The sequence below is a fragment of the Phytophthora sojae genome (genome assembly GCF_000149755.1).
Source record: "Phytophthora sojae unplaced genomic scaffold PHYSOscaffold_3, whole genome shotgun sequence".
Classification (NCBI taxonomy): domain Eukaryota; phylum Oomycota; class Peronosporomycetes; order Peronosporales; family Peronosporaceae; genus Phytophthora; species Phytophthora sojae.
The window spans coordinates 3892129-3917732 of record NW_009258117.1 but is presented as its reverse complement, the minus strand read 5'-3'; the positions used below and the strand labels follow the sequence as shown (position 1 = coordinate 3917732).

The following is a 25604-nucleotide window of genomic DNA, read 5'->3' as shown; positions in this document are numbered from 1 at the left end:
GACCAAGTCGGTCGTGGAGGTGGCCAAGTCGGCGCTGCGCCACGAGGACTGGCTCGTGCTCCTGAACCCGTTCTTCCTGCTCCTGGTGCTCGCCATTCCATGCGCGCTCGTGCCGCAGCTCTTCTTCCTCAACAAGGGGCTCGAGTTCTTCGGCACGCTCAAGTTCATCCCGCTGTACCAGGCGTTCATCATCATCGGCAACATGGGCTGTGGCATGATCTTCTACAACGAGATGGCCAGCTACAGCTCCGACGCGCTCGTGTACTTCCTGGGCGGCATCATGATCACCATCTGCGGCGTCTGCGTCTTGCTCGTCAAGGTGGACTCCGATGGCAATGGAGACGGCCGAAGGTCGACGGCGGTGAAGGCAGTCGACCGCCCCATGGACGAGCTGCTGGACCAGAAGAGCAGGGACAAGGAACGGTTCGAGACGGACTTCACGTTCCAGCAGATGAAGTGGGCGACCGAGGGGGACGGCCCCAAGGCGAACGAGCTGCGCGCGTTCCGCGACTTCCGTGAGTGCCAGGAGGCGATCGTTGAGCTGCTGGTGTCCGCCCGCAAGTCGATTTACTACTCGACCTTCTTGTGTGACTTCACGCAGGTCCTCCACACGACCAATGAGGATCACAAGGACAACACGTTCGTGTCGCTACTGCGCGACGCGGTGAACCGCGGCGTCGACGTACACATCTTGTACAACCCCGTGCGCGACTACGGGACCAACTCGATCGCTGATCTTCGCCTCATCTTGCCGCCGGAAGTGCACTTCGCCTGCTCTGTCAGCGACCTCGGCCCGAGCTGGTTCACGCGATACCTGTCCAACAACTCGCGGTACGCGTTCCACCACCAGAAGTACCTGTGCATCGACGAGGAGACCATCATGGCCACGGGCTGCGACGTGAACACGGAACGTGAGGGCTGGCTGCGCAAGAACCATCTCGGCTACTACTGGCACGAGCTCAGCGTCATCTGCCGCTGTACGTCGGATATGGTGAGATGGATCCACGCTAACCACGAGCCGGCCGAGAAGAAGCGCTACTACGACCAGTTCATGGAGTCGCCCCCGTTCCCGCTCGTGTCTGGAGGCTGGAGAGAGGAAAACTGCATGGTCAACATGATCATGAACGCCAAGCACTCGGTGCAGCTGGAGAGCCAAATCATGATCTCTGGCGGCTCGCTGCAGCACAACCGCATCTGCCCTGCGATCGTGGCGCGTATTAGTCAAGCTCATCGCAAGGGGGAGCCATTCCACGCGCTCATTCTGACTAACGCCGCTCAGAAAGACGAACCATCGTTCCTGGCTCGCACGTACTGCACACTGTCCATTCAGTGGTCGCTCGAGCAGCTTGAGGACTGCGCGTTGGCGTACGGCCTCACATTGGATGAGTTGTGGCAGCACCTTCAAGTCGGCCGTCTCGAGCATGACGGTGTGCTGATCAAGGTGCATTCCAACATCCTCATTGTGGACGGGAAGTACGCGCTGAGGTCGTCGTCGAATCTGGCCGACCGCAGTCTGAGCGCGCGTCCGAACGACACCGAACTGGGTCTCCTCTTCTCGGGCCCCTGCGTGAACAAGCTGCAGCAAGACCTTCTCAACATGTACCTGGGCACGACAGGCGAGAAGTACTCGTGGACTCAAGTGTTCGAGCGCATCAGGGGTACACCCATGACCAAGCCAACCGGGGTCATAAAGCCGTTGGAGAAGAAGACGTGGAGTCCCGTGTTCACGTGGTTCATGATGAACGTCTTCATCTACCTGAGCGAAGGCGCCACAGGCGGCAGGGTCAAGGTGACGTACGAAACCACCGTCATTGGCGAAGACAGGCACGAGTTCGAGACTTAAGAGTGCTTGCTATGCTAGAAAGATATCGCTGGGGATACTTACTGCAACTTACATGTTACTTTCAAGTGTTATTGCCTCCAATACAACTCGCTAATAGCCCATTTCCTTGATGAGGGTTTTGTAGCTCGCCTCTCCATGCGCGGTCGCCTTCGTCTCTGCAGTTGGCGCCGATCTGGACGCGACAAAGCACCGCCGATCGTTAGCTGCGCAGAAACCAATGAGAGAACTACAACACAACGCGAAGTTTGCACGTACGTCTTCTTTGAGGGAAGGCCCATGCCTAAACGTTCTAGCAGCTCATTTCGCGCAGTGCGCACCTGGGAAATCTGTGGGTTAACGTAACATACAACGTTGTCAGTTGATATCGGTGCGGGCGTCTCGAGTCCAATGAAGCTGCGATCTTACCGAAGCGTCCCATGCTGTGTCACTCAAGATCTCGACCACGGCATCGTACTGGAGACACAACACCATATAAGTGCACGCAGAGGAAAAAAACTGCGCACTTGTATCGAGCCACCAACCTTTTCCTCGTCAATGATCTCATCGTGAAGAAGCAGCCGCGTGTAAAGTTTCTCCGCGGTCAGTTTCCGCACCTTGGGGAATTTGTGCCCAAGGAACAGCACCAGAGCTCGCAAAGTCTTGGATTCTGTCTCGGGGTCACTTGGAAGCAAACCAATCAGCACGCTAATCGCAGCACTAAGCTTTGGGACTGCCGTGCACTTCTGAATTTCGTCGCGTAGAGCTGTGTACAACTGTTCCCCAAAGTCGGTTGCAGCCGTAACACTTCCATCTTCCGCCGTCCGCTCTTCAAACAGAAAGCGTAGCAGGTTCGACTCCAGCAGCAGCGCCATCGTCTTCATGAGGGGAATTGTAACGCGGTCGTCCTGGTGGTGTCGTGTCAGCAGCGTCACCAAGAAAAAGCTGAACCGACTCAGCAACCCGAAGTCTTTCGCCTGCAAATGTGCGCGCACCCACTCAAAGAGAGCGTTCTTGGAAGCCTTCACGACACTCTCAGTCAATCCTCCCACGCTGATAACCAGGCCCGCCGCAACTTCTTCCATGAGTTCCGGAATATCCATCATCTTCACGACCAGGGGAAACGTGTCGTGCGCCATGGACCAGTTCACAGTCAGGTTAGGCGGGAATATCTGGTTCTCGAGCTGGAAACGGTCCGGGATGCCGTTGACGCGGGCACTGGCTGAGTGTAGTAATCGGAACAAAATACTTCCAGCTGTCATCCTCATGTTGTCAAGCTTCTCAGCTAATTGCTTCGCCAACGCTCCGAACTGTACATGAACGCAAGGACAAGGTGCACGTTAGTTTCAAGCAACGCAGTGACCACAAGTAGCGCAGCTTACAACTGCGCCCACAAGATCTGGCGACAACCGTCGAGCAAATGGCAGTGACGATGCTGAATTGGGCCTCTTGGTCTCTGCTGCAAGTTGCATGCGGTCGGCAATGTCCGGCATTTGAAACTCCGCCCTGCTGACACAATTGCCGTCGGAGTTCATAGACAGCTTCTCTGCGCGAAGTAGACCGACTCCGTTGGGGCCAAAGTAGTAGTAGCCCAGCGCCGGTTTCTCGAATCTAACGCAGCATAGCGGGTCCGAATCCGACACACCGCTGATTTCTTCAATCTTGCGCTTTCGCTCCGAAAATCCGTCGACAATCACACCTTGACCGTACTCCGTACTCACGACTGCCCCAACAAGACGAAAGTGCTGGTTTTGTGCGTGCGTGCTCTCACCAAGCAGCAGCTTCTCCAAGCCCAGCATTGCCTCTTTGCGAACCCAGGAGCCGACATCTCCACGCTCGTCTAGCCGATAGTCTTGATGGATACACCGAACGAGCGTCTGCACAACCGCATCTTCCATGCCGTGGAGATCAACTTCATTTGGCGGTCGGGAACTCAGGTCTACGAGTGCTTGAACTGCTGCCACCCGGCTTCCGGGATCCTCATCCTCTGTCGCAGGCACCTCAAGCGATGCTGATCGAATGACAGCACCCAAAACTTCCTTTATACATGGCTGAACCAGCTCTTTTGCAGCGACTCCTACTGCACGGATAAATCCTCGGCGAGCAGCAACGTTTGGGTTTGGTGCCTGGACCGATACACCCTTTTCCTTGGAAGCTACCATGATTCCGGAGCGGATGTATCGCGGGATTATTTCCTGCATGTACTTAACATGGGCTGGGCTACCTTTGTCGAATATCCTGGGGCAGTACTGAGCTGTGAAGGCACCGAAGGCGTCAATAGCTGAGTCACGGACACCATCACTCGGGTGGACAAAGCACTCTTCGAGCATTGCTAAATACTTCTTCACGTGAGCAAACCCCAGGCTCAATCGGGAATTCGAGATCACTTCAATCACATTGCACACACCGGTCCGGATCATCTCCCCACCGCGTCCACGGAACAGACGCCGCTTATCCACCTCAATTGGGAGCATCTTGATCTTCTTTTGCAGCTCTCCATCAATAAATACTGGTAGCTGGGCCAAGCAGATTAGCATCTCGGCGATGCTGATCACTGCGCCGTGTCGAACTATGACCTCGGCATCAGGAGATAGAGCAGAAGTCAGCAGTCTAGGAAAAATGCGAGTCATGGCGTGTGGCGGGTCCAGCGCTCCGATCTTTCCTAGTGCCGAGGCAGCGAGGCTACGAATTTGGACGTCCCAATGAACAATCTTCGACTCGATGAGATGTTCCAAGAGTGCGTAACGATACTCCGGGTACTTCGCAACAAACACACTCACATCCAGGTAAGCATGGCGCAAGTTCGCCACGGAAAAATAGTCGGCTTTGGTGAGTAGATCAATGCCATTCGGGAAGTTCGTCCGGCCTTGCCGCCCAACGTTCTCTTGAAACGCCGCGGATGCAGCTCGACGGCAGTTCAGCTCGCGATCGAAAACACAGTTGACCAGCATCGCAGGCGCGAGAACTTGCTTTAGCCACGGCAAAAGCAACGACGGCTCATAGGCTCGCGCGAAAGACCAGCACGCATAGCACGCCGCGTCACGTACGTGAGAGCCGATGCTGTATGTACCCTTGCGAATGTCGTACTTCAAAGCATTAGCGACGCACTCCACGGCATCGGGGAGTCTCTGCGGCAATAACACACCACGGCGTGCAAGTTCTGCTAGCGCTAGACTTGCTCCATGCCAAGCTCCATCGCCCTCCGTCGCCACGAAAAGCTCGAGCACAGACTGAACGATATCGTCGGCAAACTCATACGGTAGACGCCCCGTGATTCGCCCGATTCCCTTCGCAGCGGACCACCGCACCACTGTGTCTTTGTCGCGCAACCCGCACAATAGAACTTCAACTATCTGCTCGAGCTCCTCCACCACTTCGAACGTGCTGTCATCGTCGTCATCGTCTTCAGACGCACCTTGCGCATGGCTTGGCATCGAAGTGACGGTGCTGCCAGCGGTCAGCCCCAACGACTGCATGTTCAGTTCCAGCGAGCGCAGGCCTCGACTGTACCGCCACGACCGAACCTTGGGCAGCAAATACAGCAGCCCCAAACGCTGCACAAGCTTCACGCTGAGCTTCCGGTGCAACGTGCTGCTGCTTGGTCGGTCCGACCGCGCATCGTCCTCAGTGAGGTGGGCGACGAGCTTCATCACGGAGGCGAAATAAATGCGGCTGGCCTCGATGTGCTGCTCGCGGGGTGAGTTCTTGGCGATATGCGCCAGACACAACATGATGCCCGTCACCTTGAACTGTAGCACGCGCATGTCCTTGCCCTCCGACACAGTCATGAGCTCTCTGTTGGCCCAGCTCAGGAACTGCGTCAGGTAGTGCTGCTCCATGTCCGGTCGACTCAGCAGTCGCGACAGACACACGGCCGCTGCGACCTGCGTCGCCCCCGGGTCGCTCAGATAGTCCTTGCAGAGCGTGACGATGTTGGACACGATGGAGATGGCCCCGTTCGAGCTCTCGGCGGCCGAGTCGATGGTGTTGAGGTCGAAGGGCACGAGGCATAGCATCGAGAGCCAGAGCAGCAGCACGTAGCGCGTCTCCCACGCCGAGTGGTCGGCGCGGTCCTGCGACTGCAGCAGCTGCAGCGTCGGCTCGAAGTCGCTCACCTCGTGGGGCAGCAGCTTGACCACCGTCTTGTAGCCGCGCACCTTGCACAGGTGGTACACGAGCTGGAAGAGCTTGTGCAGCCGCGGGTTGCGGTACACCTGGCACGGGAAGGCCACGCCCTCGGCTTGATCTTGAGCTTGAGCTTGGGCCCTCTCGGCCATGACCCGCTTGATCTCCCTGACGATGGGGTCCAGCATCTCGTGCAGAAAGGGGTCCAGCAGGTGCGACTGCTCCAGGTACTTGTCCAGCTGCGGAATTAATTGGGAGGAGGAGGAATTAGCCCAAACACGACAGCATCATCCAGCATCTATAGCAATGTACCGTGCTGGTGACGGAGCTGTGCGCGGCCAGGAAGTCGCGGTCCACGTCGCTCTCGGGCGTCGGTAGCCGCGTCTGCGTCAGCTTCTGCAGCAGCCCGCGCACCTGCTCGCGCTCCTCGAAGAAGCGCCTCTCGCTGCAGCTGTCGCTCTCCAGCGACGGGTCGGCGGACATGGTGGCTGGCTGACTGACTGGCGTCTCGGCACTCGGGATGGCGGTCTAAGCGCAGCGCTGGAGACTCGCGGAAAGTCGAGCGGACCTTTTCGCAATCGACTCACTTCGTCGACATAAAAGTTGCCACAAAATGTTGTGGCCTTAGGGTTTGTCCGAGATAGGGGCTTATATTTTGACGCCATGCTTAACATGTGTCGGGGGTTAAGTTGAAGCGAGTCGATGATGATCAATTCCAGTTGCTCGACGCAGGACGATGGGAATGACTGCAAGATATTAGTTACCCTCCAAGTATGCTTTTTGTATCCGAGTCCATGCCCATGTGCGAGGTCAAAGCCACACTTCGCGTTTGGCAGTCAAGTCGGGGCTCTATTTATACGGCCAATCCGTCCATCGACGCCACCGCAGATCGATCAATTCATGGCGCAGCGTGGAGCAGCATGGACGGAGGACGACGAGCAGGAGGTGAAGCAGTCGCTCCACCAGAAGGAGGCCATCACGGCGCAGATGATCGGCATCATCTCGGCGCGACTCAACTCGCTGCAGACGACAGGTCTGCAAGGCTTGAAGCAGTTAGCTTGCTGCCTCGCTGAAGGCTCACAAACTCACTCGAATGACTACCTTTTGACACAGCGAACAACCGTAAGCACGGGCTCGAGTGCGACCTGCGGGTCAACTCGGACTACTGCTCCAAAATGGTCCCTCCGCTCGTGGACACACTGGAAAGCCGAGGCGCCGCAGCCGCCAAAAGCCGAGCCACCTCGTCCACTACACTGGCGAGCAACCAAGCCATGCTGGAGCGGCTGTTTGGTCCAGACGAGAAGACTCGAACCCACGCGGTAGGAATTTATTGAGAGGGCCTATTGGTTCGCGTTAATGTCCTAACATTTGCTCGGCCTCCGCTCACTATCCAGCAAGTGCTCAAGAAGAAGAAGCTGGAGGTTCACAAGGGCGACAATCGCCGGAATGCGCGAGGACAGATCGAGAAGCAACTGCAGGCGAGCATCGAGGGCCACATCACTCGAACCGTCGAGAGCTTCGTGTATGGGATGAATGACGCAGACTTCAACACTGGCGGGGCGACGAATCTAAGGAGCAGCGTCTACATGAACACCAACCTGCTGCTGCTGCACACGTTCGAGCGGATCCACACCAACCACGGGCGGCGTAACTTCAAGCGCTTTCTATTGTCCGAGTTGTCGGGGGCGCTCTTTGAGGAGGTCTTCTGGCTCGTCTTCTGCCATTTCTACCAGAAGAACTCGCTGGCGCAGCAGCGAGCACTCGCAGACGAGATCAGCTCCAAGTACGTGAAAATGGTGGCTGCACTACGTGGGAACATGGACTACCTGTTTCGCGTTTACCCATACGCCATCGCCAGCGCGGTCTGTTGGGGGTTCCACTACCTCTTTCCAGGCTCTCGCCACCTTTACTCGACCGAGTTCAAGAACGACGTCTACCTCTTCGTGTGCCAATTGTTGCTTGGTCTCAAGATGACGCCGGCCTCGGTGCAATCCATGCGACGGCAATACTTTCCCGAGGAAATTGTGGACGATCTGGGCGCCAAGATCAAGCCTATGGGCAAATTGTCAGGCTCTGCCTCTGCTGGGGCGATAGGCGATGGCGCCACGCAAGGAGGTAGTTCGGCAAGGAATGGAGGCTTTCCTGACATTTCCCACCTCCCGAGACTTCTATCGCCGCAAACCTCGCAATCGCTTGCGAAATCGGCCAGTGAACCGTCCTATCTGGGGAAATTGGCGATCGGAGACAACAGCATCGCCAAGATCCTAGAATCGCCTGCTACACCAGTCTCAAGTGCGGATCTGGACGACGAAGATGGCTTCGGAGCTTCACACCGCCTTCGGCGCCACCAGCAGCGGGCCCTTTTTAACGCGGCTCAGCTGAGCCCTCTCATGAAGCAGTACTTCCGATCGCCGACCAAAAACGCCAAGAAGGCGAGCTTCGTGCTGCGCACCACCCCAGCTGCCGACTGCGTCGTCGGTGGGGAGGAGACATACCACAAAGTGTAAGGGTGTCGTCAAGGGAATGTAGTGCCGTGGCAAGCCTAACTTGTTGTTGTTGATGATGATGTTTACAGTTACCGGCGCAAACCGCAGAAGGGGTACGCGGCCGAAGCGCAGCGGCAACACGAGAAATGTATGCGAGAGATTCAAAAGGAGCAGCGCGACACCAAGCGCGAAATCGCCGCGCTACACGAAACCCGGGACCTCGTGCTCGGCAGCGGGAAAAAGGCACTGCAGGCGTATTGCACTGTTTTGATGAGCCGGAAACATGTGAGCGACGAAGAAGATGTGGCCCCGACCACGGCAGGGTGCGCAACGAACCAGTAGAATGAAAAGAAATAAGAGAAACAACATAAAAACTGGTGGTGGACGTCGACAGTGGCAAAGAATTTAACAGTACTTAAGTATTGGCCACCACTGAAACTCAAAGACGGCGGCTAGACTCAACTGCACAATGCCTTGTATTTGGTTGTTGTCGTGACTCCGCGTCCACCTTTTCTAGGACAACGTGATACTGAAGAACACTACGTGCGCGCTCTGATTACTTATATGTTGGCAGGGTTGAGAATGGCCCACTTCTGGTTCGCGTTGTTGGGCGAGCAGCCGTAGAGCTGCACCTTGTTGTTCTGCTTGGGGTCCGTGTCGAGGCAGAAACCCTGGTGCGCCGCGTGCTTCAGCTTGCCGGTCGAGCTCTCGAACGTCCACTTTTGGTTGGGCTCGTTGTCCATGCAGCGGTAGACGTGCACAATGCCGCCGTCCCAGCCCTGGTAGGCGCCCAGGCAGCGGTCGGCGCTCTTGGAGCGGATTTGCTTGGTGGCCGCGTCGAAGAACCAGGTCTGCTGCTCCTCCACCAGCCAGTCCCCGGACTTGCTCGACATGTACAGACCGGCGTTCTTTTCCGACAGCATCAAGTTGGTGCCAGCGTTGCGGATCGCCTTGGGGTCCTTCCAGCCGATCGTCAGCTGCTGGAAGTTGCTCTTCATCGTGTCGTCCTCCTTGAACACTCCGAAGTTGGCCTCCACGACGTCGTCGCCGTTGGTCACGCGCCACTGCGAGTCGAACGCGGTGTACCAGTAGTACTCCACGTTCATCGAGCGAGCCACCTGGAAGAAGTCCGAGAAGACCTTGGCCTGGTTGGCGGGGGAGGCCACGCCAATCTTGGCGTGCTGACCGTCGGAGCTCCAGCCCACCTCCGAGAGAACCATGCGCTTGTTCTTCTTCGCAGCAGTCACGCGGATAGCGCGAATACGGTCAAGCGTCTTGGCCGCGCCTTCATTCACGTCGACGCCTTCCCAGTAGGCGAACTCGTTGACGGAGTCGACCGCGTCGACCATCTGCGGGTTGTCGTAGAAAATGTCGATGACATCCGCGATGGTGACGGGCGTGTTCTTGCCACGGCTGCGGGGGTAGCTGCGGATCTCGTTCATGTAGCTGATAGCCGTGTTGGCAGTGATCTCCTTGCGGTAGACCGTCTCACTGCCAACGTGCAGGCCAATGACGTTGTTGTCGTAGAGACCCGAGTCAATGAGCGAGGCCAGCTTGGCCTTCTCCTTGAGCAGGTAGTCGTGGCTCTTGGTCGTCCAGATGCCGAGGTGCACCTTGAGACCGGCGTTCTTGGCGGCGGGCAGGATGAGCTCGGCCTGGTTGCAGTCGAGCAGCGAGTAGATGCGGACCTTGTCGGTGATGCCCTTGAGCGCGAACATGTCCTTCTGCACCTCGGCCGCGGACTTGCACTTGGAGCTGTCGGGGCCCAGTCCGGACCCTTGCGCGAGTTGTAGTTGACACCGTGCATTTTCACATCTACGGCTTGCGCCTCTCGGTAAACGAAATGTCATTCTCCAACTTTCCAGCAGGGCAGCAAGTCTCAAGCGAGCTACCCAGCCAAAAAGGATACCCCTTCCTTCGCTCAAGATGAAGCTCTTCTTCCCCGCTTTCGTGGCCTCTGCGCTGCTCATGCTCATGGGCGAGACGGAGTCCCTCAAGTTGCCAAACCAGCAAGAAGCCAAGTACGTCAGCAGAAGCGACGTCACCCATGCGCGTCACCAAACTTAAAATCAATTTTCGTCCAATCCGCCGCGACTCCATCCACCAATCAGGGATCGGATCTCGTGACTAGCCTGTCAAAACTCGAGAAGTATCGACCGACGGAAGATGGCGGCGAGCCTGGGGGCGATGGTGGCGGAGCTCAAGCGCCTGGCGCCGCGGCTGCGCGACTACGAGCCGAGCGACGAATCCTGGCAGCTGGTGAGCTCGCAATTTCCCCGTCCTTTGGCGTCTTTGGGGGCGGTGGCAGCCGACGTCAAGTGTGTCAATCGCTGTCTGGACGCGTGTCGTGGCCTGACGCGAGTGTTCTCGTGCTTTTTTGGCTCATTCCCATTGGCTGCAGGCTGAGAAGAAGGCGCTGGAAGCTCGCGACCAGGTGGAGGCGCTGCTGCGCTCGGCTGAGGGCGTGGCGCAGCTGCGGGGCAGTGGCGCGCTGCAGGACATGAAGAGTCTCGTGCCGGACGTGAGGATGCTCGTGGATGAGGGCAGAAGAAGGGAGGAGGGCGATGGTGCTGATACAGGGACGGTGGTGTTATTGCAACAGGTCACGCGGGAGGAGATCGCAGAGCTCAAGGTGTCAGACTTCGTGCTGGGCATGATCTTTGAGAAACCCTTCGCGGTGTTCGAGCGCGTGTACCGCGGATTCGGCGCGGAGGTTGGTGGCGCATTAGCATTTTTCTTCTTGAATCGAGTTGCTAGATGTTATGCGGTCTATTAGCAGACTGACGGTGGTGTGGTGATTCGTGCGTGTAGTACGCGAAGGAGCTGTCGAGCGAGGCGCGCAAAAGTTCGAACCTCATCAAGTCCTCTTATGTGAGCGGCATGTGCCCAATAAAACGAGGTCAATGTGTATCTCGTGTTTAACCTGTGGTGATGCTCAAGGTGTACGGCGAAATCCTGTTTTTCCCCTTCGCTGACATCATCCGTTGGGTGGCTCCGTCACTTCCTGAGTTTCCCATCTTCTACGACCTGGTACGCCGCCACCGTTACGAGAATGAGTGCTCTAAATTACACATTTTGCTAATCCGGTAGATTTTGTTGCTGTATCTAATAACAGGGCTCTGGCACCGGTAAGGCGGTGATTGCGGCCAGCTTGGTGCATCCGTTTGACCAGGCTATTGGCATCGAGTTGCTGGAGGTGAGCTTTTAGTGCTGTGGAGCTTAACACGTTTAGGACGTGCTCTTATTAGCCTCATTGTTGCGCACAGCCTCTGGTGCACTGCGCCGAAAAGCGGAAGGCCGCTTTAGAAAAGCTGAAGACTCCTCTGCTGAAGACGGATATCGATTTCATTACCGGCAGCCTTCTCACGACCAAGTGGGAGGACGGCGACGTTGTGTTTTGTCACGGCACTTGCTTCAATGACAAGTAAGTGTGCAAGTATGGCGTTGTTACAAGAAGGAAATGTTAACAAAAACTGTGTATTTGAAGGGAATGGGCCCAGATTTCTCTGGCAACTGAAAAGCTCAAGCAGGGGGCGTTTTTCATCTCGACGACGCACGTCTTGCGTACGGGTCTGTTTGAAGTGGTCAAGAGCGTCAACTTCACGATGAGCTGGGGGACGGCTACCGTCTATGTTCACGTACGTTAACACAATAGTGTTTCGTTGCGCTGTCGATTTCGCAACTAACCAACTTTGCTTTACTGATTAACAGCGTCGGCGCAAAATTGGTCGCTGGGCTGCCCAAATGCTGCGAGGCGGCCACTCCACGCGCACCGATCTCTTGCAGCAGCAGCGGTCATCGAACCAAGAGAAGGAGGAAGGCAAGGTTGCGCCACCTAGTGACGACATGAACAGCGCCAGAAAGGACGAGTAAGCTGTTCATGAAAGCGCGGACAACTGTGCTGCAGTTTAAGGCATTGTATTAGAGTGCAGGCTGTGATATACAGATGAGCTGGGTTAGTCTGGTGTTCAAGCGCAATCTTGATGGGATCCTACAGAGTCGCTAGCTCACCTCCTTCATGCTTTTGTAGCTATGTGTGCTTTGAAGCTTTGATGTGCTTCAGTGATCCAACGACGCAAAAGTTATTATACTGCCAAAGTATCCGACGAAGCTTTTTTAATCCGGTAGTTCAGTGCGTCAGGCGTACATGTATATGTAGTGTACGGGACGACATGCCCCAACAGCCGCAAGGCGACCGCAGAAAGCTCGATGGAAGTGCGTGGTGTGAGCCTCCAATTGAGCTGTGGGTCATGCTGTGGGCGAAAAACGTGACGAGCAGCATGGAAAATAAGACCATCAACACGCCAGCAATTGGACGTGCCTACGAGCAGGCCAAGCAGGAGATGCTGAACTCACACGGTCGCCCGATGACGGCTACGCTGCAAAGGGTAGCCGCTCGAATGACTCGTGCGGAATTTCCCGCGGCAGGACCGCAGTCGATGATTCACGTGGGCAATGCGCGGCAGACCCCACTCAGCGTCCTAATGCTGCCGAAGTGATGTGGCTTCAGGTGGCTTTGAGAACAGAGCTGTCCGCTTAGCCGCACTGTATTAATGTGAGTTGAAGGACGTACGTACGCGTGGCTGTAGTGACCATCGGTGGTAGCACTGCATGAGCTTCAGAGGTATTGAAAACAGTAAATTACTTGAGTAGGCAGCCCCAACCGGACGTTCAGCACGTAACAGAACGGGGGTGCCCCTCTTGTCTTCCTACGATAGGTGTCATTTTTGACTAAGGCGCGGGCGACTCTCGGTAGTTGGTCTGTTGTGCCGCGTTCTTAAACCTGCAGGTGCAGCAACAGTCAGCACTTCTCCCCGCTTTTAACGTCCGCGCAGGGAAGGACACGTACACGCCGTTGAAGATGCGCGTCATGGAGGTGACCTCCTCGTCCGTGCGCGCCATCTTCTCCACGTTCTGCGCCAGCAGCGCGACGGACGCGTGCAGCTCCATCAGCTGCGCCGCCAGCGCCGCGTACGCCTCCGTCTTCTCGTGGTCCATCGCGGCAAAATGAAGTGTTGAACCCGTCCCGCAAGCAAATCAAAAATCCGTATTTACACTACTCCAATCCATATTTACTTATATGTTCCCGTAGGTAGCTTGTACCCATGTCAAACGTCAGTCCAGTCGGTTGGTTGCTGGTCATTCGCCGACTTCCGCCGCCGCCGCCGCCATGAAGGACGAAGACGACTTCCGCCTGTCCAAGGCCGCCGAGAACCAGTTGGCGCGCACGCTGCGCAATGAGGAGAGCGGGCGCACGCGCCACACGGGCCGCGACGACCGCGCCACGACGGAGCAGGTGCTGGACCCGCGCACGCGCATGATCCTCTACAAGATGCTCAACCACGGCATCGTGACGGAGATCAACGGCTGCCTGAGCACGGGCAAGGAGGCCAACGTATACCACGCGCGGCTGCCCGACGGCCGCGAGGGCGCCATCAAGGTGTACAAGACGTCCATCCTGGTCTTCAAGGACCGCGAGAAGTACGTCTCGGGCGAGTTCCGCTTCCGCCACGGCTACTCCAAGAGCAACCCGCGCAAAATGGTCAAGCTCTGGGCCGAGAAGGAGATGCGCAACCTGCGGCGCCTGCGCGACGCGGGCATCTACTGCCCCGCGCCCATCCTGCTGCGCTCACACGTGCTGCTCATGGACTTCATCGGTCGCGACGGCTGGGCCGCCCCGCGCCTCAAAGACGCCAAGATCAGCGACTCCAGGTACCGGGAGTGCTACCTCTACTGCGTCAAGATGATGCGCACCATGTACCAGAAGTGCCGCCTCGTGCACGGCGACCTGAGCGAGTACAACATCCTGTACTACAAGACCAAGCTCTACTTCATCGACGTGTCGCAGTCCGTGGAGCACGAGCACCCGAGCGCCAACGATTTCCTGCGCAAGGATTGCCGCAACATCGCAGACTACTTCCGCAAGACCGGCGCGCTTAACCCCATGACCACGCAGGAGCTCTTCGATTTCGTCACGGACTCGCGTATTGCCGACGAGGATGTAGACGACCACCTTGAAGCCATTCAGCGCGTGATCGCTGAGCGCCCCGTGGAGCGGACCAACGAGGAGCAGGTGGACGAGGCTGTTTTCATGAGCACCTTCATCCCGCGCTCGCTGGGCGAAGTGCTGCACTCGGAGCGCGAGCAGCTCGCGTACCAGGAAGGAACGATGGAGAAGTCGTTGGTGACGGCTATTTCCCGTCTCGAAGTTGAGCAGGGGATGGTGCCTGCTCCAGCAATGCAGGGTACGCGCATCATGGATCTGCTGAATGAAGACGACGACGGAGACTCTGATGACGATGAGGAGGATGACGACGACGATGAGGAGGGCGACAGCGACGATGAGTCTGGTAGCGACTACGACGAAGACGATGAGGACGAGGATTCACCTTCTGGAAAGGCAAAGCTCACAGACGAACAGCGCGCTGCGTTCCGGCAAGAAAAGCGTGAGGAACGTGAGAAGATGAAGGCGCTGGAGAAGCAGAACAAGAAGGTCCGCAAGCAGGAGACGAAGGACGAGAAGAAGGCGAAGCGGGCGACAAAGATTCCGAAGCACGTCAAGAAGCGCCACAAGAAGCTTGCGCACCAGAAGAAGAAAAAGTAATCTAGCAATAGAGAACGGTGATCTTTGTATGTGGATGGATGTCTTACACACCTTGGAGTGAACGCAGGCCGGCAGCGTTTAGGTGCAAGGTGCCCGCTCGAATTAGTGCATGGACTGCTTAATGTGGGCCCCGTCGTTCAAGCTGTGCATGCTGCAATTAAGTTTGAAGAAGTAGTGTAAATGCGGCGCTAACGGATACAGGAGTACGCTGCGAACTGTGGCGTGGTCGCCTCGGGAATGGTCCAGTCGAGCACGTTGGCCTCACGCGGCGCGTAGATCTTCACTTGCCGGATGTGCGTGTCGCGTCCGTTCTGATGCATCGCTAGAATCACGATCTGCAAGAAGAACGTGCGCAGCGGAACCTGCCCAAGCGCACCAGCAACGACAACCAAAGGTCAGCAACAGTACTAACCGTCACTTGCCGCTCACTCACTACTTGTACATGTAGCAGTCCGACTAGACGAACCTGCTCTTCGTCCGAGTGCAACGGGATGGAGATCCAGCCGCTGGGCTCGGCAATATGCTGCACGTGGATCTCCTTGAGGTCGTGCACGGTGGAGCCGCTGCGGATGGCGATCTTCTTGGGCGTGTAGCTCTCGTCCAGCTTGTAGTCCAGGTGCAGCGCCACCTCTTTCACTGCCGTCTTGCGGGAGAACTGGATGTTGATCAGATGCGGCTGCACGCCGTCCGACTGCCAGTACGTGTCCATATTGTCTGCCCGTTGGAGACGCAAAAGATCATCAGCTCTATCACCGTCCCAGCACACAAAATCTGCAGCACGCACTGTCACGCAGCTGGTCCACGCCGTTGCCAGGCTTGGCGGAAGACAGCGACCACACGGCGTCGTCTCCCACCTCGCGCATTCCGTCGCCATGCTCCTTGTCCGTCATGCCCAACGGGCTGATCGTAAGTGACTCGGCTGAATGGCCGTTTGATTGGCTGAAAAGGCAAACTTCAAGGCAAGTTGAAGCCGCGCCTTGCCCTGAAAGGCTCACTTGGCCTTTTGCAGCCTGAGCAGCAAGTCAAATGGCAGAAGAAGCGAGCTGCTTTGTGTTTGACGGGACGAACGACTTCCGCCTGTGGCGAGCGCGCGTGGAGAGCGTGCTGATCTCGCTCGGTCTGCTCGGCGACGTCCTCGGCTCAACGGCACTCAGTCGTTCGCGTACAAGGGCAAGCAAATGCAGCCGAAGCTCCGCGAAGCTCTGTCGGACGCGGATGCGCTCAAGGAGGAGAACGATGCTGTGAACTGTATGCGGCGCTTCCTTCACCCGACGGTGGAAACGCAGATTGCAAACCAGAACGCGCATGACTCGTGGGCAACACTCTACGCGCTGTACGGAAGCGGGGGTAGCATCAAGATCAACGACATGTACCGCGCTCTGAGTCGCATGAGGTTCGGCGAGAAGAAGGACGAGTCCATGGACCAGTTTGCCACCCACTGGAACATGACGATGCAGCATTTTGAGCAGGCGACGGGAAGCGAGTTCCCCGCCTCGGTCAGATCTGCCATGTTCGAGGACGCACTGCCTACGTCGTGGCAATCGCTCGTGGCTGGTTGGCAGGGCACTCGACCGATCACGCCGTACTCCGAATTACTTGGGAAGGTGTTGGCGGAAGGCTAGCGCAGCCACGCCAGGCCACGAGAAGATTCCCCCAGGAGCAGACAACGGAGTCTGTCGCGAGCGGCTCCGGAAAGAACAAGGCAGCTCGACGAGAACGAGAAATGTTTTTACTGCTTCCGGACCGACCACTCGTTCGAGCAGTGCAATTAACTGCTGAATGACATCGAGAAAGGTGCGACGCACAACGAGCGGAGCACCTATGCGTGTACTGTAACGAAAGAACGGACGCAGCCGATGGTGGAGGCTCTCGAGGCGTATATCGCTGAAAAGACAAAGCGATCCGCGTATGGGCCGCCGACGTCACAAGGAGACCGAAAGAGGGGGAGTGAAGACGACCGTGGTCGAGGGGGACTACAGTCGACGTAGCCAGTCTCGTCCAGCAGTTCGATGGCGCAGTCCATCCCGTGGAGGGCGACCAACGCAAAATGGTTTTCGGGACGATCGGGGGCGATCACGAAGCGTGTACCGAAGCGACCGAGCGGGTCGATCCCAAAGCGTGTACCGAGGCGACCGAGCCGAGAGATCCCAAAGTGTGTACCGAGGAGACTGAGCCCAGAGATCTCACAGCGTCTATCGTGGTGGGCGATCCGGTCGGTCTCAGAGTATGTATCGCGATCGAGCTGGGCGATCGCAAAGCGTCTATCGAGGCGACCGAGGTGAGAGAGTTCGGGGCGTGGTGACGCCGATTTCTACTTCCCTCCACGGCAGCAGCCCTCATTCGAGCGCCATTTTGGCTCGTAGAGTTGGCAGCGCAAGGCAGCCGGGAGTGCGTAGTGCGTGTACTTGTGTATTGACGAATGAATCCACACTTGCTGTTTGCTGCACGATGCGACGTACTTGTGTTGAGGTCAGAAGTTTAAGCTACGCCGTCGAGCACCAAAATCGATGTTCGAGGGCGCTCCGTCCAGCTCCACTGCAGTGCGGACCTCTAAGCTTTCAAGTCTACCGATCCCATGCTCGAGGCAGATCTCATTGCGACCTTCTCACGAGCAGTGCCGCCGCAGCGAATGGTCCATTCGGGCAACAGACTTCAAGCGACGGCTAGTGTCACACGCCGTCGGTGCCGGCGATGTGCCTCAGCTGCGTACCCCCACATAAACAGAGCGTTTCGCCAGTCAGCGCAGAAAATCGTCTCGCAGTCGTTCTTCGATCCGCGACCACTCGGCAACAAGCAGCAGCAAGCGAGCAAGCAACAAGAACGGCCTCGGCCCCGAGAAGAGGAGGGAGGAAACCGCGGGTCCAAGTAGACAGACCCCCCCCATCCGCCTAATAAGACCCCCCCCCCAGCAGCGAGAAAGCCCGCGTTCCAGGCAGATAGATACAGAGAGAGCGTCAACAGCAGAAGCAGAGCGGAAGATATGGAAGGAGCCGCCGGCAGCAGCAGCAGCAGCGTCCGCGTGTTCGACGGCACGACGGACTTCCGCGTGTGGCGCGCGCGCGTGGAGAACGAGCTCATGCGCTACCACCTCCTGGGCTACGTCATGGTGCGCGGCTACGACGGCAGCCAGCCCTTCACCTTCGACGGGGAGGAGGTGCCGCCCCGGTGCCCCGTGATCCACGTCGACGACGATCAGGCGATGGTCAAGGAGGAGGCGGCGTGCGGCCACAGCTCCGCCGCCGCCGTCGCCCAGGAGAGCCGCCTCAGCCGCTGGGAGGTGCTGCGCGAGAGCGCCGACGCCAAGAGCATCCTGCAGCGCTTCCTGCACCCGGACGTGGAGTGCGCGATCCTGAACAAGAACATCTACGACAGCTGGAAGATGCTCTGCGCGCTGTACGGCAACCGCAGCAGCCCCGGGGCGCATGACGTGTACGAGATGCACCGCGTGCTGCATCACATCCGCCTGGGGGACAAGAAGGGCGAGCCGGTGCGGGAGTTCATCACGAGGTGGGAGATGCTCATGCAGCAGTACGCGCTGGCCACGGGCATCGAGCTCACGGACGGATTCCGCTCCGTCTCTCTCGTACAGACTCTGCCTAGCGCGTGGAGACCCATGGCGGCCTCGTGGAGAGGCATCAGGCCGTTCGTGCCGTATGCGGAGCTGGTTGAGAAAGTGATCGCGACGCGTGAGCGGATGCAGGCTCAGGCAGAGGCGGCAGTGAATGCTCCTAGCAGTGCAACATTGGTGAGACAAACTAGCAACACAGGTAGCAGCAGCCCCGCCGATGGACAAGTTGGGCAGCTACCGGAAAAGGCAGTGGACAAATCTGCTGCGGTGAAGCCTGTGGTCCAAACAGAGACCAAGTTTCGGGAGACGACAGTTGAGATGCCAGCGAACAAGCCAGCGGACCGGCCAGTCAGCAACCCCGCGAAAAAGCCTGGGGAGAAGCCGGCGGAGAAGCGCGCGGCTGAGGCGCCAAGCTCCGAGAAAACATCGAAGACAAGCAAACCAGTCCCGCCGCCCATTGATACAGCGAACAACACGGTGGATCTGACGAGTGGGGAAGTGTCCACCACTTCCTCGTCGGGTGAGAAGAAGACTTCAAGCAGCACTCGCTCGCAGGACGCCTCGAAGAAGTTGTCGGCAGAGCAGTCGGACAAACCATCTCGATCGTCCAAGGACGACAGCAAGCGCGACAAGAGCGACACCTACGAGAAACGCAGCCGCTACGACAAGCACGACACGGAGCGGGGCTACGACAAGTTCGCGTCCTACAGTCGATACGACAAGCCTTCGCACAAGCCCTACAACAAGTATGACAAGAAGTACGACAACGACAGCAACAAGTATGGCGGCCCGGTGTCGTGCTTCTACTGCCTCAAAGTGGGCCACCATATGAAGCGCTGCTGGTACCTCAAGGCGGACATCGAGAACGGCACAACCCACGACAGCCACAACAAGTACTCGTGCACCGTGACGCTGGACCGGAACCAGTACATGGTTCACTGCCTGGAGTCCTACATCGACGAGGAGAACCGAGTGCGCGCCGGATCATCGACGCAACGCAACCGCGGCGACTACGAGGTCTCAGAGAGTGTGGGACGACTCTACAGCCCGCAGCAACAGAACTTCGTGCCGCCACCGCCGCCAGGTGAGCCTCCTTCGTACGCGTTCCGCGACCAGCAGCAGTCCTCCTCCTCGGGCGTAGGCGCGTCGTCCCCCAACTACCGCAAGCGCTCGCACAGCGTGTTCCAGGCGGCCGAGAGCCGCCTCTCGTCTCGAGACCCGCGCCTCAACCGGTCGCACAGCGTCTACCGCAACTCGGACGCCGCTGAGGAGTTTTCGCCGCGGAAACGCTCGCGCGCACCGTCCTTCGAGCGGCAACTCCAATCCTATTACTGAAGCGTCTGTGTCACGATGCGCGACTGCCGAGATGGCTTCGCCTCAGAGTTTCTCAGATCCGTTGTGCGCTGTGATTGGCCAATAGATATCGTACTTATTCGTGCTCCGACTGTAGTGGTGTTCGGGACTGTGATGCGAGGGGGCTGCCATTTACCAGGCGCGAGAGAAAGGAGCGGAGCTGCCGACCGAGCGACGCAGCGACGGCGCGATCCGGGAGCGGCAGCCAGCGAGCGAGCAGCAGCAGCGCGGGAGGAGCGACGACACAGCGCTCGACGCTTAAGGGGAGGGCGGCGCCTGGCCTCTCGCAGGCATGAAAAAGAATACGCTATGGAGGTGCGACTGAGTGACGTGTGACGACCTGATTCAGTTTAGGCTAGTGTTAAAGCGACAGGGAGGTTAGAGAGTGCTAAACGGAAGTGTGGTGTTGCCCGTGTTGCCGTGATGTGGCTCTGCAGAAGCAACAGCTCCATGCCTGCCAGCGACAAGGGCGGTGGCAGTAGTACCACCACGACCACGACGACTACCACCGCCGCCAGCAACAATAGCCTTGGCTCCTCCAACGCCACGTCACTGAACAGCAGCCGGGGAAGCCGCGGCAGCCGCACGAGCCGCCGCAGCACGGGCAGCGCCACGCCCGAGGGCGACGACAAGCTGCCGCCCGGCTGGACGCGCAAGGAGAGCAAGTCGCAGAAGGGCCGGTACTACTTTATCTCGCCCGCGGGCAAGACGCAGTGGGTGCCGCCCCCCACCAAGAGCGCGAGCGCCAAGATCAAGAAGACGTTCAACTGGATGAGCGAGGTGGAGATCTGCTTCCAGGAGGGGCGCCTGGGCGTGAGTCTGCGAGAGGTCCACCAGATGGAGACCATCCTGTACCCGCAGTTCCAGGCCGAGGTGGACGACCTGCCCAAGATCAACGGCAAGGCCGGCCCCGCCGAGCTGCACAACTGGAGCGTCAAGCCGCACAAGCGCCTGACGATCGGCATGCGCGTCATCAGCATCGAAGACGTGTCGCTCGCGGGGCTCACGTACAAGGAGGTGGTGGCCAAGTTGAAGAGCGCGTCCAGACCCGTGCGCATAAAGTTCGCCGACGTGCACAAGGGGACAGTGGAGGAGAACGGCGGGCGCAAGTCCGACGGGGAGAAGAGCGGCAACGGCGCGGGCAATGATCCGAGCAGCACGAGCTACGCCCAGTCGTCCGCCTACATGCTGCAGAAGCAGGAGTACACGCGCGTGCTGGTGACGGGGGAGCTGCACACAGAGATGTGGACGATCGAGAACAAGAAGATGCTGCGCTCGCTCACCCGCATGCAGCACAAGTGGAGTACAGTCTCGAGCGAGTTTGACCTGCTGAACGCGCGGAGAATGGAGCTCCGGAAAGAGAACGAGGCGCTGAAGCACGACAAGGAGAAGTACGAGGTCATGATGAAGAACCTCAAGCTGCAGGCGACGTACGCGATGGAGAATCCGGAGCTTGTGCGGGCCAATGAACTGGCCAAGAGGAATACAGAGCTGAACGACGATATTTCGAAGATGAGTGCAGGTAATAAACGACTGAGGAAGGAGAGGGACGCGCTGCAGGCACAGCTAGATGAACTGGAGAAGCAGCTTGCGAAAGTGGAGCAAAAAGCCAAAGACGAGGATGAAGACCGCGTGCCGGAAGAGGACATATTTGGTATTGAGCCCACTGCCCCGCCGAAGGAGCAGCTATCGGCACTAAAGAAGAAGAGGCGTGGCCTTGAAGACGAGCTGAACAAGGAGCAGCGCAAAGCCAATAAGGTACAGAAGGAGATGGAGCAGCTCACTAAGCACTACGCCAGTCTCGGCAATGAAGAACCGGCGCTCAGCTCCTCGACCTCTTCGTCGTCCTCCTCCTCCCATCGGCAGAGCGATGATAAGGAAAAGAACTCTCTCAGCTCAAGTGGAGTCCGTGAAAAAGGGAGCAGCAGCAGCAGTAATGGTACCAGCAAGCCGAAATCGGAATATGCTGAGCTGGAATCCAAGATTTTGGAGCTGCGTAAGAAGCAGCGCTCCGTCGTGGACACGTTGTCGAAGGCTGCACAGTCAGGAGACCACAAGCTGGCCAAGGAGTGCCAGCGGCGGCGGCAGAAAATTAAGGAGGAGCTCAAGGAGGCACAGGACGAGCTGCACCGGCTCAAAAACCAAGGCAAGTCGGGAACGTCATCGTCACGAACGGAATCCAGTCGCAACCAGAAGCCTTCGACTGAGACTTCAACCGACTTATCCTCGAAGAATAAGTCGCGGCGTTCGGGGTCGATTAGCAAGGACAACTCGAGTCCGTCTACCCCAGACACAAGCGCTGACACGACGTCGGTGACCGGTAGCTCTCGCGCAGGAAAGATGCCGATGCTGAGTGGGTTCTTAGACAAGGGACCTACGGAGTGGGCCGACCGTGGCATCATCAGCGGCATGAAGACGATGCGAGGAGCGCGTGAGCGTTGGTGCGTTATCACTGCCGATGGATTCCTCAAATACTACAAGCGTCGTGGTGACTCCGTCGTCCGTGGTGAGATCAACCTGGCCGACAAGAGCTTCGAGGTCGTCTGCGAAGACATCCGGTATGGCAAGGAGTTTGTGCTGTGTACGGACGAGCAGCAGTCGCACTTCTTCACCCAGAGCCCGCAGGAGTTGAACAACTGGGTGAAGACCTTGCGCGCTGCGAACGCCTATTTACTGAATGCCGCCGCTCCGCCGCTGCCTCCACCTCGGTCGACGCGCGGTGATCCGGACAAGAGAGCAATCACGCGCAGCGACAGCAAGCAGGCGAAGGAGTTCGACCTCGACGGGCTGGAGGCCGCCTTGCCCGAAGAGGACGAACAGTTTTATGGACGAGCTACCCTGGGATTCTAAGAAGTGGTGGCTGTGGTCGCTTAGTGCTGGCGGTAAATGTAATGACTGGTTGTTATGTCACTCGATGCCGGTTGGTGATGTTGTTGTGTGCCCGTTTAGTTGACTGCACCAACGCTTGGAAGTGCCGTGATCGATCAGCAGCATGGCGCCGGCGGTCGGATGGCACGGAGCCTCCTCACTTAGTTAGTCAGCACCACGTTCTCCGGCAAAATGGTGCTGCATCTACGATCAACTAGCGTCAAGAATCCCATACATTGCGGCGGACTCGAATAGAGGTCCAACGCATTGTGTTCATTCCGTGCGGCTTGGGCGAGGAAACAAGAGCAGGTTCGTTCGATCCCAGAAGCGTCTCGGTCGATCCTTTGTATGTTGTTGTAGCTGCAGCCCCGGCCGTCCGCATCAATCTTTCGCCTTTTACTAGAGCCGCACTTCCAGCGATACACGGTACACGAGATCATCCCGCAGCAAGAGAGCGTGCTTGTGCCGTTGAACCCAGCCTATGGTGCAAATGCAAATGTCGCCCAACTTCTCGCTCCGTAGCCGTAAGAATCGGCGTCAAAGGGGGCTCTTCGTACCTGCGCTTCCAGCGTCGTCACTTTTCGTTGGACCTAGCGGCGGAGACGACTGCTTTGACAAATAACAGAGAAGAAGAACGAAGGAAGACGCATCGATCAAAATGCTGGTTAACCGGTGAACATCTCCATAAAATCCATTCATGTGGTTTGAATCTCACTTGTCTGCGGCAGCCCACCGTCTTGTCCTTCTTTTTCGCCACCTTCTTGCTTGCTGCTTGCCGCGTTCTGCACGAGATCAGTCGCCTCGGACGGCCCCCTCCCTTTGGTCTTCGACTGAAACGGGATGACTCAACGGAATACGACGGGAGACCTGGCAAACAGCACAACAAACGCTAGACAAGCACACGCAGCTGAACACACCCACGCTGCCACAGCTCCTACAGCCGTGAACTCAGGTATCTCTCGAAGGAGAGACCCCGCTGCTGCTTCTGCGGAGGGAAGCCAAAGGCTGGTTGTTCGCGACGCGCAGAGCTTCGCGATCGCACCGCCCGATAACGGCGGTCCGCAGCTCCCTGCGACAACACCGATCGTCCTCGAGACGGACTACGCCGTCTTCCTTCGGGGTGGATACTCTGCGAGCGCTGGAATGGGGTGCGCGACTGGTAGTGGCGCTGGTCTTCTTGACGTCCCCGCTTCCGTTCGCGACGCGACCCATGCGCTTCGCGGCGCTCCACATCTAGGATGTCCCTCTCGCGGTAGCCCTCGAACGGAAGAGGGTAGAACTGGGCAACCCCCATTTCATGCGGCGCGCGCGGCGGGTTCCTATTGCGCCCCTGCCTCTCTCGCGCGTTGTCGTCCTCCAGCACCAGCCTACCCGCGAGCTCGGCGAATGGCACGAAAGGCCGGGCACCCAGCCAACTGAGCATGAGTGGCCGCCACTCTCGGCAGCGCGTCCGCAAATATAGCCGACTTGATCGGGGCGGCAAGCTCAACCCCCGCCGCTTGCTCAAACTCTTGCACCTTGAGCTCCCAGTCAACGACGAATTGGCGCATCCGAGCAATAACGCGGAACTGCTCGTAGATGTTGGGGGCGGGTGGCTCCGCCGTACCCTCGCCGAGGTGTATCCCAACTACTGTGAGGGTCAGTCCGTGAGGATGACTAGTTTTCCGATAGGCGGTAAGAACCTAAGGCTGATGTAGCTATTAGTGGGGAGCCGGCGAATGCCGCAGTCTAGATCTCACTTTGAATTCTTCCTTGAGGTGCTGAACCCGCCTCGCCACGCCCTCGAATTCAAGTCGAGGCAAAATATATTCATTTGCCCCCCTTAAGCCGGTGAGATGGACGCATGAGGAAATCGTCCATGTCTCCGAAACACAGCAAAACGGGAAATGAGCTTGCCCACCTTTTGCAAACTGAAGTTGGGCGAATCGCTTGCCTAGCCGCTGCAACTCGGTGTCGCCAACTTGGCGACTTTCCGAGAAGACGCACGAAGGCCCACCAACCGTGGCAGAAACGTCTCGTGCTACAACAACCTAACGGCTTCAACTTGGTGAAGTTCTACCGAGTTGAACCCCGTTAGTTGAAGTTTATGTGCTGCAACACCGCCAAAGGAACACTACTTATTTCGGATCGTCCTTACAATTCGCTGATTTCCGAGTACCGAGTATTATGATCGGACTTTCGAGTACAGACAACTTCCTTCGAGCTCGCTGCATCAACTTGCAAGCATCGACTCTGAATAACGTGCTGCACGCACGGTATCCATATGATAGGGCATCTCCTTGGTACTCACTCGTAATGGGGGCGACCGGTCGATATCATTGCAGGGTAGGCCGCGGTGTCGGCCTTTAATGTGATCCCCGCAGGGGGTAAGTTGAAACCCTATCTAAACTATAGTGTAGTAATACAGGGTGAGGTGAGGTGGGTGCTTGCTTGGATGGCGGAAACTTGCAATCTGATCGAGCTGCCCAACAGGCTAGCGGCGCCTCGAACTCCTGCGATAGCACAGCCCCCGCCAGGCTCCCCGACCCTCGTACATGTGTGTCGATGAGTCACTGTCTCGGATACGTTTGTATTGTGCCCTCCTCCGGTTTTGGTAGGCTCAGTATCTAGGTAAGAAATACTAATGTGCTATTACTCGGACATCATTGAAGTGCACGCGAAAAAAAGTAGCACCAACTTATACTACTGCGCCCCCTGCTATCTTTGTCAAGCTTTGATGAATCCCGCTTATCCCTGGACAGCCCTAACGGACCAGGGCAGGGTTGCAAGATGCGTTGTCTG

The 25604-nt window shown here is 57.7% G+C and overlaps 12 protein-coding genes across 12 annotated transcripts; 8 read left to right on the top strand and 4 right to left on the bottom strand.

The window, feature by feature from the left end:
• The first annotated feature begins 263 nt into the window (after window positions 1–263).
• PHYSODRAFT_354312 (hypothetical protein) lies at window positions 264–3765 on the top strand. Its single transcript, XM_009524922.1, has one exon. The coding sequence runs from the start codon at window positions 281–283 to the stop codon at window positions 1841–1843; it is 1563 nt and encodes a 520-aa protein (XP_009523217.1). The 5' UTR covers window positions 264–280; the 3' UTR covers window positions 1844–3765.
• Window positions 3766–4429: 664 nt separating this feature from the next.
• On the bottom strand, window positions 4430–6427 carry PHYSODRAFT_298608 (hypothetical protein; the record flags this gene model as incomplete). Its single annotated transcript, XM_009524921.1, has 4 exons — window positions 4430–4501; window positions 4867–5129; window positions 5235–6183; window positions 6257–6427. 4 exons carry the CDS (start codon window positions 6425–6427, stop codon window positions 4430–4432), a joined length of 1455 nt encoding a protein of 484 aa, XP_009523216.1.
• Window positions 6428–6844: 417 nt separating this feature from the next.
• Window positions 6845–8772, top strand: PHYSODRAFT_298607 (hypothetical protein; the record flags this gene model as incomplete). The annotated part of the gene is made up of 4 exons (XM_009524920.1): window positions 6845–6977; window positions 7058–7263; window positions 7339–8447; window positions 8520–8772. The coding sequence occupies 4 exons, from the start codon at window positions 6845–6847 to the stop codon at window positions 8770–8772; spliced, it is 1701 nt and encodes a 566-aa protein (XP_009523215.1).
• A 218-nt stretch (window positions 8773–8990) lies between these two features.
• Window positions 8991–10237, bottom strand: PHYSODRAFT_245857 (hypothetical protein; the record flags this gene model as incomplete). Its single annotated transcript, XM_009524919.1, has 2 exons — window positions 8991–10207; window positions 10231–10237. The coding sequence occupies 2 exons, from the start codon at window positions 10235–10237 to the stop codon at window positions 8991–8993; spliced, it is 1224 nt and encodes a 407-aa protein (XP_009523214.1).
• A 359-nt stretch (window positions 10238–10596) lies between these two features.
• PHYSODRAFT_497016 (hypothetical protein) lies at window positions 10597–12303 on the top strand (the record flags this gene model as incomplete). The annotated part of the gene is made up of 9 exons (XM_009524918.1): window positions 10597–10689; window positions 10832–10951; window positions 11033–11143; window positions 11242–11301; window positions 11371–11460; window positions 11546–11626; window positions 11697–11854; window positions 11918–12056; window positions 12142–12303. 9 exons carry the CDS (start codon window positions 10597–10599, stop codon window positions 12301–12303), a joined length of 1014 nt encoding a protein of 337 aa, XP_009523213.1.
• A 299-nt stretch (window positions 12304–12602) lies between these two features.
• Window positions 12603–12929, top strand: PHYSODRAFT_328602 (hypothetical protein; the record flags this gene model as incomplete). The annotated part of the gene is made up of 1 exon (XM_009524917.1): window positions 12603–12929. The coding sequence occupies one exon, from the start codon at window positions 12603–12605 to the stop codon at window positions 12927–12929; it is 327 nt and encodes a 108-aa protein (XP_009523212.1).
• Window positions 12930–13600: 671 nt separating this feature from the next.
• Window positions 13601–15034, top strand: PHYSODRAFT_298604 (hypothetical protein; the record flags this gene model as incomplete). The annotated part of the gene is made up of 2 exons (XM_009524916.1): window positions 13601–14675; window positions 14871–15034. 2 exons carry the CDS (start codon window positions 13601–13603, stop codon window positions 15032–15034), a joined length of 1239 nt encoding a protein of 412 aa, XP_009523211.1.
• Window positions 15035–15222: 188 nt separating this feature from the next.
• PHYSODRAFT_245966 (hypothetical protein) lies at window positions 15223–15924 on the bottom strand (the record flags this gene model as incomplete). The annotated part of the gene is made up of 3 exons (XM_009524915.1): window positions 15223–15396; window positions 15501–15748; window positions 15819–15924. The coding sequence occupies 3 exons, from the start codon at window positions 15922–15924 to the stop codon at window positions 15223–15225; spliced, it is 528 nt and encodes a 175-aa protein (XP_009523210.1).
• A 288-nt stretch (window positions 15925–16212) lies between these two features.
• PHYSODRAFT_245891 (hypothetical protein) lies at window positions 16213–16656 on the top strand (the record flags this gene model as incomplete). The annotated part of the gene is made up of 1 exon (XM_009524914.1): window positions 16213–16656. The coding sequence occupies one exon, from the start codon at window positions 16213–16215 to the stop codon at window positions 16654–16656; it is 444 nt and encodes a 147-aa protein (XP_009523209.1).
• Window positions 16657–18014: 1358 nt separating this feature from the next.
• On the top strand, window positions 18015–19937 carry PHYSODRAFT_328597 (hypothetical protein; the record flags this gene model as incomplete). The annotated part of the gene is made up of 1 exon (XM_009524913.1): window positions 18015–19937. One exon carries the CDS (start codon window positions 18015–18017, stop codon window positions 19935–19937), a length of 1923 nt encoding a protein of 640 aa, XP_009523208.1.
• Window positions 19938–20405: 468 nt separating this feature from the next.
• PHYSODRAFT_328596 (hypothetical protein) lies at window positions 20406–22805 on the top strand (the record flags this gene model as incomplete). The annotated part of the gene is made up of 1 exon (XM_009524912.1): window positions 20406–22805. The coding sequence occupies one exon, from the start codon at window positions 20406–20408 to the stop codon at window positions 22803–22805; it is 2400 nt and encodes a 799-aa protein (XP_009523207.1).
• Window positions 22806–23709: 904 nt separating this feature from the next.
• On the bottom strand, window positions 23710–24369 carry PHYSODRAFT_285436 (hypothetical protein). The gene has a single exon (XM_009524911.1). It carries the CDS (start codon window positions 24244–24246, stop codon window positions 23758–23760), a length of 489 nt encoding a protein of 162 aa, XP_009523206.1. The 5' UTR covers window positions 24247–24369; the 3' UTR covers window positions 23710–23757.
• Window positions 24370–25604: the final 1235 nt, after the last annotated feature.

Coding starts and splice junctions, on each gene's coding strand:
- PHYSODRAFT_354312 (XM_009524922.1), top strand. CDS start 281: ATGATCACCATCTGCGGCGTCTGCGTCTTGCTCGTCAAGGTGGACTCC.
- PHYSODRAFT_285436 (XM_009524911.1), bottom strand. CDS start 24,246: ATGCTCAGTTGGCTGGGTGCCCGGCCTTTCGTGCCATTCGCCGAGCTC.